Genomic DNA, 11,353 nt, shown 5'->3' on the forward strand with positions numbered 1-11,353 from the left:
TGATTGCATTTGAGTATGCAGACTTACTTAATCAACAGCTAATGTCTTTTCCCTTTCCTGTGACTGACACCTATTAATCATTTTCCTCATTTTCTCTGTCTACATTTTTCCTAGCTCCTCTTTACTACGTACCACATATCATGTGATCAAATCCTCTACAAAGGCTGCCATGCCTTTATTCTTACCTTCGCTGCCTATCCCTACAATTTTATATCATATCATAACACAACTATATCATCAAGTTCCCTCGTGCTGCCAGCCCAGGATTTTGATTTTCTGATTATATGTTCTTCTATTGTTCTATGAAAGAGAGAATGTCCCATTTTATGTAATGCTCCAAACAACATTACTTTCAAATCATATTTTCTGCTCTCCTGATCTACTGTCCTTCTCTACATACTACTTTTTCCCCTTCCATCATCACCTGTATCCTCTTGGGTCAATGTTCTAGCCTACCCTCACCCATTCCATCTCAGTTTAAAAGCATCACTGATTTGATGCATCTCTTCACTCCCTCTTTCATCCCTGCCCTATCAAGCAAAAGTGTAGCCTGTCTCTCCTGTAGTAGGTGTCTCATCCCAAGTCCTCCCCAAGACTCCTATTATATTAACACTATGCTCCTGGTCTACCTCCCAGGACTAGCACATATAATGGTCAATCCTGTCCTTCCTGTCCTTAGCACTGCTTGTTTATTGCATCAGGACCTCAGAGAAGGCTACCACACAACTTGATGCTATACAACTTCCCATTAACTTTTTGGTCTGCATTACTGACACTTATGATCGAAGTTTCAAAACTTCGATCTGATATGGTCGACAGCATATAATCGAAGTTTTGAAACTTTGAAAATGTAATAAAACATAACAACCTACAAAAACAAACCATTTAAATGCTCTAAGCAGGGGGGGGGCAAGACCCCCCTGCACCCCCTACCTCCCCTCTACTTAAATATACCAACTATGGGATCACACTACAGTGCAGAAAAGGGAAATCTTCCCTTTCTGCTCTGTATGTAGATCTCCGTTAAAAGATTTGAAGTTTCAAGACTTCGATCATATGGCGTCGATCATATCAGATTCAACATTTTGAAACTTCGATCTTCTGATATAGACCCCTTTAATAGTCACCTCTCCCAAATAATTTGCCCTGCACGAACCAGTATACATGATTTAAGCCTGCCCTTCATAATTTGCCCTGCATGAATCAGTATACATGATATAAGCCTGCCCTTCATGACCAGTCTAGTCATGATCTGGTCTGCCCTTGTTCAGACACAAGATAATTTCTCTCTCCACCAAGTTACTTTTTCTCACCTACTTTTGGCACATGATCTAACATGTAGGAGTCATCTACCAAAAGTATCTGTCCAATTTTCCCTCCTTCTTGTCCATCCTTTATAGATACCACACCACCGCACTGGTACTCCTTTCCCCTGCAAAACTCCTCCTTGCTTCCAGTCTTGCACCTGAAGCTGTGTATTCCAAACAGCCACCAAACAGCTTAAGCACCTTCAGTAATAAATTTCTAGCATTTTTGACCCATCTCTGCAAATCACCTCTTCAGAAATAACCCTTTTTTTACCCATAGAAACAAATCTCAAGCCACATTTAGCATTCATTTGTTTATATTTATTCAGTTAATTTTATGCTACTTGATGTCCAGATGGGCAGGCTGGTCTATTAACTTTTTTCAGTCATGACCCTGGCTCTGAAAATCAGCAACAAGAATACAATCTTACATTTACAGAACCATGTAATATTTACAGTACGTGTCTTTCTGCGCTCTTATTTCCCAATAAAGCTTTCTATTTACAATTAATTAATTATAGTAGTATAAACACAAGGTAATGAAGTTAATATTTCAGGTTAATTATTACTTTCAACAGCAACAGAACTTATTACAGCATGTCCACAAAAAAAGACAATAAATATTAATATTGTGACTTTAAACCACTTTCCCTGAACCATGTGCCACCAGATTCCTTCATGCGATATTCTTTTAGTTTTGTTGTAAAGGCAATCAGTGCTTGTTGTTTCCTTATCTCAGGAGGTAGAAATCAAATACTATAGTGGCAGCAAAGCTACATACACCGTCACTAGTTCTACCTACAAATCACTTTTCCTACTCTACAAACTCCCATCATTACTCAACAAGTCCTTATGTTCTTTCTTCCCATTATTCTTAAGCTGCACCTGTGTACTGGTTCCATTCCACCATCAATGCATTTCATGTTTATATTACTCATTTCTCGCCATCATTCAGAATTAACATATCCATCCTTTTCCACCCTGAAGGATTAATTCCATGTAAATGTACCACAACACTGGTCATTTTCAGTATTTTGAGCATAAACTTCAAAAACACTACTTTTTCATAATATGTTAAAATGAGACAGTCATCACTCCTCATATCAAAGACATTAAATTATCTTTGTTGTGCGATAAAAGTTTTTCCATTTTCCATTCTTTTTGTTCCAGAAGTAGGATCATAAAAATATGAAACTATGGGTCAAGATTTTGAAAAAAAAAATTCTAAGCATATGTTTTGAATACATTCTCATTAAGTTTAATCTTTTTCATTTGGTAACATACCATTCTTTAAAACACTGCACAAGGGTGACTGCGGCCAGTTCAAACTCAGGCTAACAGAATAGAAATAAATTAATATGTCATTCAAAATCATCTTCTAAAGATGATGGACATATATTTACAACTGCAAATGTACACCGATATCTCTGGAAAGTTTAAACTTCCAAAACACAATACATTTAATTTGCTGAATGCAGCTTATAAAAGTCAGTTTTCAAAACTTCACAAAATAAACCTACTGTCAGAAAACCCCACGGTGCATCCAGGATAAAATGTTCTGCATTCTGAGATGAAACTTTATAAAAGCAGTACAATATTATATTCAACAGGTGCAAAAGTGACCATGTCATTGTTAAAGGCCCTTTTTAATTTAATTCAAACATGGAATTTTGTCTCTTTAAGGAGACGACATCACACAACAGACCTTGAAGTATAAGAATGGAAACCCCAAACACTGCATCATATAGTACTCCAAGCACTGCACTTCAGCAGCAGAGGAAAGTTTTCAACAAGAACACAACTACTGTGCACCATTATAACATGTATGCTACTTACAGCTGTAGAGTACGTATTCAGTTTACATTGCTTTTACTCTTCACAAGTACTTTTGAAAATGCCAGACCTTTACAACATTTACAATATTTGTTTTGTTTTTTTGTTTTTGTTTTAGAATTAACTTGGGATAATTTAGAGCAGGCATTCAACCCACACAAGCACATCTTTTAAAGAAACAAAGGCAGACTGTGGAAAGATGTGCGGAGCCTTCCACAAGTACAGTTGCACAGTAACCAAAACTGTGAGCTTTGGCTGGCTAAGACCTGTATGCTATCAATTGAATGCATAAGTGAAGCTAAGTAACTTTTATCTGCACTTTTATCAAATAATACACGATTTAAAGTAATTTGTTTGTGTTGGATTGAGGAATATCTAGCTGGAAGCTGTGACTCAGTTACCGCCCACCCTCCCTGTTTTTGTCTTGGTGTTGATCTTGGTGGCTTTGAAACTGCCCGCCCCTCTTGTAAATTTGCACTTGGATACTCCTCCTGGGCCCATCTCATTTGCTCACAAAAAAAAAAAAAAAAAAATATGTATCTGCTTTTACTGTATTTGTGTTTCTTCCTACTTTATTTTGCTTTTGCGTCATCTTAAAAGTACTCAATTGTATTTATTACTGCTTGGTGTAACTCACTCTAATCCTTTTAGTTTAAGCACTTGGGCTTCAGACCAGTTGTTTTACATTAAGAAGGTTTGTGGTCTGCACTGTAGTGGCAGGACAGGTAGCTTACATCCTTCTAAGTTGGGAACTGCTGATTGAGGGCTCAGTGTTTGTTATTCTAAAAGTGTATTAATTCTGGTTTAAGCACTTGGGCTTCAGGTCAGTTATTTTACATTAAGAGGGTTTGTGGTCTGCACTCTTGTGGGAGGAGAGGCTGGACTCTGCCCTTCTGAGCTGGGAATTTCTGGTTAAAGGCTTATAGTGCCTGCTTATTTGAACTGCTTCTTACTGAAATTGGTACACCTTGTTTGCTGTAGCATAGACTAGATCCAGGCCTGCTGAATCTAGCTTTGTTTGTATAACTTGAGCACTAATCCAGGCATTCTTTGAAGTACTCAATTGTATTTATTACTGCTTGGTACTAACTTGATTAAAGCGTAGCTATCATTCCAAGTCTTTTGGATTAAGCACTTGGGCTCAGACCAGTTGTTTTACGTTAGGAAGGTTTGTGGCCTGCACTGTGGTGGCAGGACAGGTAGCTTACATCCTTCTAAGTTGGGAACTGCTGATTGAGGGCTCAGTGTCTGTTATTCTAAAAGTGTACTAGTTCTGGTTTAAGCACTTGGGCTTCAGGCCAGTTATTTTACATTAAGAAGGTTCGTGGTCTGCACTCTTGTGGGAGGAGAGGCTGGACTCTGCCCTTCTGAGCTGGGAATTTCTGGTTAAAGGCTTATAGTGCCTGCATATTTGAATGGTTTCTTACTGAAATTGGTACACCTTGTTTGCTGTAGCATAGACTAGACCCAGGCCTGCTGAATCTAGCTTTGTTTGTATGCTTGTTTGCTTGTTATTTCCCTGAAACGCTAATTCCACCTAAAACGCGGCTTTTCAGTACTTCTGTGGATCCCTAGTGAATTGCTTACTGTACTTATTTCCTTGTTTCACTTGAAAGAAAGTTACTGTTTGTCGTTTTTGCATTTAAGTTACCTGTAACACATTGCATTTAAGTTACCTGGCACTTGCTCACTAAAGCAATTATATAAGTCAGCACTAAAAAATTAAAAGCACTACACCCTCACAAACTCCCCTTGAGTACCTTGTTCCTCATTGGCCCTTTTTTCAATTATAAAGGAATTCCCAATACTATTCTAGCATGTCCAAAGGTCAGTTGTCAATCTCCTCTCCGGTCCAGCTGGTGAATCTGGGAATCTTGAGGCAATGTTCCAACTGCCTCATGTACAGACAACCCTCTCCTCCTCCCAACAAATTCCAACACATGTGAGAGATGCAACCATATAGCCAAACTGGAGGCTAAGCTCTCTCAACTCAGTACTGGCGTAACCAGTCAGGAGGAGAAGGAAACCACACTCACTACAATTCCAGTCTCACATAGACCTACCACGACAGCAAACCAAACACATAATCACACAAAAACATACTCGGAGGCTCTAAATAAAAATCTGCCTAAGCAGCAGAGACCTCCAAAGCAGACACCCAAGCAACCGCTACCCCAAAACAAAACACGTGCAACACATAGCTCACAAAGCCAGTGTGCCGAACAGTCACAGCCCTTAAGGCTAAACAACACACCTGATACACTTGTAATAGGTGACTATCGTCAGGCACACTGACGTCCCGCTCACCAGACTGAACAAGGAGAAGGTCACAGTGAGCTGCCTGTCGGGCGCTAGGATCCGCCACATAACACAAGCACTCAGGTCACTCCAAGGCAAGTACAAATATGACTCCGTCATTGTCCATGCTGGTGTGAATGACCTGAGACGTACCTCCCTTGACTACATGAAAAGAGACATAGAGAAGCTATCTGAGCATGTAGCCCAGGCCAGTATGACCCTGACATTGAGTAGCATCTTACCCTCACCAAGAATGATGCCACAATATGAAGACAAGATGATTAATTTCAACAACTGGCTTAAGTATTGGTGCCATTCAAAGGGGATCCAATGCCTGTCAGCCTAGGATGACATGCTCGACAAGCCACGATGCTTCGCTAGGGACGGCTTGCACCTGTCACCCCTGGGCTTTCGGATATTGGCAAAGGCTCTTGCTACCCCCATAGTGCCTTTTTTAGGCAAGGCTCAAAAGACAAACCCACCTCCATAGGTATCACAAGGGATAAGAAACTAAGAGTAATGCTACTCAATGCCAGAAGTCTAAACCTCAAGATGCATGCACTCGAAACTCTCCTTAGCATGGAGAACATAGATATCTGTGCAGTAACAGAAACCTGGTTCAAGGCTCCCGAGAGCACCCCAGCACTACCAGGTTATACCTCATACCATGCTTTTCGGCCCCAAAACTTGGACCGAACCAGAAAAGGAGGGGGAGTATCAATATTCGTCAAAGATACCCACACCTCCAGGTTGGTGGCACAGCCGAAGCATCAGAGACTATCCATGTGCAACTAACAGTGGGTAAAACTGCCTTCCAGTTCATAGCCTGCTGCAGACCACCCTCCCAAACCCAGGAACCCCACTCGGCCTTCCTGAGAACACTGGAAAATATGAAGGTCTCTCCAAACACCATTATATTGGGCGACTTCAACTACCCAAACATAGACTGGGAGCATTACTCTAGCTCCAACACCATAGCTCAAAGGTTCCTAGAATTTATAAACTCAAATGCTATGGAACAACTTGTTACCACTCCCACAAGAGGGGAAAACATACTGGACCTGATCATCACCAACATGAGGACTCTATGCTCCAGACCAGAAGTGTATCCCACACTGGTAAGATCAGACCATAAACTAATCTCACTGGATATTCACATCCCGGCCCCACCCCCTGCCCAGAAAAGCACAGTGAAAAACTTCTCTAAAGCAAATTTCACACTCCTCAAAACCAAGGTGGAATCCTTCAAAGCCCCCGGGCCTGTGGAAAATACAGCCCAGACCGCAGAATCCTTTATAAACGCATTCTATGAACACCTTCAGGAATGCATGGATCATGCAATCCCAAATAAAATCAAGACCCAATCCTCCAAAGGCAGAAGTCCTGTCTGGTGGACCCCAGCCATAAACAAACTATACAATAGAAGGAGGAAGCTACTACATCATAGAGCAAAATCCCAAAAAGGGAAGGCATCTCTGATCAGTGTTAGCAAAAAACTACGGGCACTCATCAAATCGTCTAAGCCCAGCTTCGAGAGAAAATTGCACAGGACACTAAGGATAACCACAAGGCTTTCTTTAGTTATGTTAGGAACCTGGGTGGGAATTCCCAGATATGCTCAGAATTAGTCCAAAATGACAAAAAATACACCGAACCCACAGACATTGCCAACATTCTAGCTGACAGGTTCAGCACAAACTTCTCCCCCCCCCCCCCTCCCCACCAAAAGGGCAAATATCTATCCCAGCAGAGTGCTGCCCCCCTGACATCTCAGATGCTCAGGTAAGAGCCGCCCTCTCCAAAGCAAAAAACACAGCATCAATAGGACCAGACGGTGTCCCGGGCTGCGTCCTGCATGAACTCCAAGAAGAGCTAAACCCAAACATAAAACTACTGTTCAATCTCAGCCTTACCACAGGATATGTACCCAAAGAGTGGCGTACAGCAACAGTGGTCCCTCTCCACAAAGGTGGTGCCTCAACGGATCCTGGAAACTATCGCCCCATAAGCCTGACTAGCTTGGTCTGCAAAGCTATGGAAAGGATCATCATGGACCTCATAAATAAAGATATTGGGGACCTACAGACACTGGATCCTACCCGGTTCGGCTTTGTTAAAGGCAGATCCTGCCTCTTAAACCTGGTCGATTTCTTTGAAACAGTCACCAAGGCCATTGACGAGGGGAAGGTGGTCCACACAGCCTACCTGGACCTCGCAAAAGCCTTAGATACAATACCCCACTCGGGCATTATAGATAAGCTCACCAGCTTAAATATAAACCCCTATGTCACTAGATGGGTTGCAAACTGGCTCAAGGATAGAACCCACATGGTTAGAATTGCTGGAACCATGTCAGACTCCAAACCAGTTAGAAGTGGCATCCCACAAGGCTCAGTCCTGGGACCTCTCTTGTTCGGTATATATTTCTCGAAGGTACAGGCCAACACAGAAGGACTGTGGCTGGCCAAGTTCGCAGATGACTGCAAACTGGGCGCCATAATCGACTCTCCAGCCGACACAAGCATCCTCCAAAAGGGCCTCATAGAAACAGACAACTGGTGCCAGAGCCATGGCCTCAAGCTAAACACCAAAAAGTGTATAGTCATCCCCTTTGGCAAAAACAAAGTGCCCACAAATTACCACATAGGTGGTAATCCATTAAGTACGGACGAAATAATTAGGGACCTGGGGACCCAAGTTGATAGCAATCTCTCATTTGACAACCACGTAGCCAAAGTGGTTAGAAAAACATTTTATATAGCCCACCTAATCATGAAGGGATTCACATCTAGATCAGGGGAGGTCATCGTGCCTCTTTACTCATCCCTCATCAGGCCCATAATTGAGTACAATGCCCCTTTTGGGATGTACCTTACCAGACACCTGCAGCAACTGGAAAGACCCCAAAAGTACCTCACCAAGAGGATCAAAGGGCTCAAACATATGCCATATGCTGCCCGGTTAAAGAAACTCCAACTCTACTCAGTGGCATACCGCCTGCTCAGAGACGATCTGTGCCTGACGTATAAAGCCATGTCCAATCCGGAATTAATGGACATGCTGCACCTCAGAAAATCCAAATCCCATCGAGCTACGTGCTCGAGAGACTTGAACCTCAGCACTGAAATAAATAGGACATGCTGGAGGGACAGATTCATAACCCAGAGGCTCCCTTCACTCTGGAATAAAATCCCAGTCCAGGTTAGGCAAAGTCCCTCATTCACTCTTTTCAAGAGGAATCTTGATGAGTGGATGGGGGATCATAGGTTTACCCCGGGTATCACTTCTGTGTCACTGTTAGACAGAGGCACAGTATACTAACCTCGAAAAAGGGCATAGCAAAATTAATTTAAAATGGGTGGCGAAAGCCAAACACACTCTGGCTAGGCTTATAAATGCCCTAGGGCAGATAGCCTAGTATGAACCTATGAACCTAAGACCAGACCCTGAAGGTATGTGGCACAGTGGTAGCAACAATAACCACTATACCTCTAAGTATCCCAAACTCTGACCAATTACATAAAAACAAAACATGCTGTGATGCACAAAGTAAAGGTGATTGCTGAGAGATTTACTAAAACATACTGCATATCAGTTCAGCATGCAATTCCCATTTATATGCAACAGCTCCATACTTCACTTTGCATGTATTACTCAAAAATTCTAGATGGAAGGCAGAAGACGTCTCATCTGTGAACAGATAAAAGTCCATCCACTATTATATCAACATATTTAGAGAGAGAGAAACTGGCTACTTCACAAACTGAACCATAAAACAGAAGACCTTACTCCCCATTAGGCAACAATATAGCTCTCAACAAAGGGTGTAACTAAGTATACTCAAGAGTACCCAAGTAAGTACATTTTTTTTCTAAGCATCTCCAAGAAACTTCAACACTCAAACAGCATAGAATGTTTAGATCTGTGTGACATTTACAGTATAGAAGTATACAGGTAATGCTCATGTGAAAGGAATACCCCTCTAAAAACAGCTTCTGATAGGTATAAATGATATCACTTGAAAATATAAAGTGTCCTCATCTCATATATCCAGGCTTAGCATTTTGGGGGTTGAATATATTTTTAAAAATGATAAAGGGGTCGTGGGGCCAACATTAGGTTTCAGTAAAAAAATGTAAATTTCTGGCTACACCCTTACTCTCAACCTCTTACCTTAGGAATTTGGTACAAATCCACAATTAGGGACACTGTTTTAAATATTAGTACAATAAATTTCAGAAATTCAAAGAATAAGAAAATGTACATTAACACATTTTCTACCGAAGAATTATGTAACTCTAATCATGGTCATTACCATAGCTCTCAATGAATGAGGGACATTTTTAGAATATTAGCCTATTAGGAACCTCTGCCTTCCATCAGGAATATTAATTTGAAACGCTGGCAGAACAAAAGAACGTGAAATAATATAGATTTGTCTGTAGTAAAAAAAAAAGTTTAAATTCTAATTATTGTCATTGTTTATTAAGTGTAATTCACTACCTTTCCTTCAAAAGTCACAAAGTTTAGAAGGGATTAAGAGGGATACAGCTACAACTTTGAGTCAATTGGAAACAGTTGGCAGGTATGGCCATTACTTATGTGAAATTTACTACCATTTGTCCCGAATTTTCCAGTTTAAGGAGGGATCAGCAGCGAAACTTTAAGCCTAGATTAGACACAGTTGAGAAGAATGGGCAAAAACAAAGGATTAGGATCACCGCTAATGAAAAAGATGAAGTAAACCTAAAAACTCAACTACTTACCTTCCGGGTCCTTTTCCTTATGACACTGATAGCTGTATTCTATTCCCAAATTGTCCAAAAATTCTTTAACTTCTTCTTCATTCTTAAAATCAACTAAACCAGCCATCACACCCGTACGTAGCAGAAATGCTGTATTTTTACCTGATGTACTTGACACTCAAGTGTGCTTAGTATAGAGGACAAATTTAACCGGGGACACAAAACAGGAACTGAACCTCTGCGATCCCGGAAATATTATCCTGACGCCGTACCGGGTGTAGGTTACAAATCCGTGTTACTCCTAGAGTGATAGGTTAAAAAGTAAAAATAGGAAGTTCCATATGGTTTTAGTAGAATTGGAAAATTTGAAAGTTGGAAGTCAGAGGGCATTTATAAGCCATGTAGCTGAAACACTGAGATGTCCTTAAGGTGTCATTTGCACTTTACATAATAATAAACTATACTGTTCTACTCCTGCTTTAACTACTTATTACGTACTTATTACATTGTTGTATTAGTTTCACGGCTGTTTTATTTATTTATGAATCTACTTACACATTTGTTAATCGCGATAAGTCTGAATGGGCATGAGCCCTTTATCAGCGGTGGACTCGGGAGAAAAAGTTCTAGATAAGACAACAATAATAATAATGTCGACATAATTATGTTGCTCAGACAGGGATATAAAATTAGCAAGCATAGAAGTATTATACATAGTAAATTTAATACATATCTGTCTGAGTAAGAATACCAGATTTACTAGTAGAATACAACAGAAAAAAGTTTCCATGGGAAATGCAAGATTTAATAGCAAAATACAACAACAGAAAAACATTTCTAGGAGAGCTGAACTATCTGTAGACTGGTTGTGCAAGTAGATGAGAGGAATTAGGGAGAAGAAAAGATGGAAGTAGTAAAGAATGGAAGTAGTAGGTGGAAAAATGAGAAAAAATTTGGAAGTAAAGGGAAAGAACAGAAGTTCATAGGTTCATACTAGGCTATCTGCCCTAGGGCATTTATAAGCCTAGCCAGAGTGTGTTTGGCTTTCGCCACCCATTTTAAATTAATTTTGCTATGCCCTTTTTCGAGGTTAGTATACTGTGCCTCTGTCTAACAGTGACACAGAAGTGATACCCGGGGTAAACCTAAGACCTCTCACCCACTCATCAA

General features: G+C 40.7%; 1 protein-coding gene across 1 annotated transcript in view; it reads right to left on the reverse strand.

The window, feature by feature from the left end:
- The window catches only part of LOC122813565 (cytochrome c oxidase assembly factor 7A), a 260,250-nt gene extending 249,818 nt beyond the window's left edge, over positions 1-10,432 (reverse strand). The window contains exon 1 of the mRNA XM_044085959.1: positions 10,205-10,432. Coding sequence (XP_043941894.1) covers positions 10,205-10,310 — 106 coding nt within the window. The 5' untranslated portion in view covers positions 10,311-10,432. The remainder of the gene's footprint in view (positions 1-10,204) is intronic.
- Positions 10,433-11,353: the final 921 nt, after the last annotated feature.

Source organism: Protopterus annectens, chromosome 10.part0 (assembly GCF_019279795.1).
Source record: "Protopterus annectens isolate FY-2018-M chromosome 10.part0, PAN1.0, whole genome shotgun sequence".
Lineage (NCBI taxonomy): Eukaryota > Metazoa > Chordata > Ceratodontiformes > Protopteridae > Protopterus > Protopterus annectens.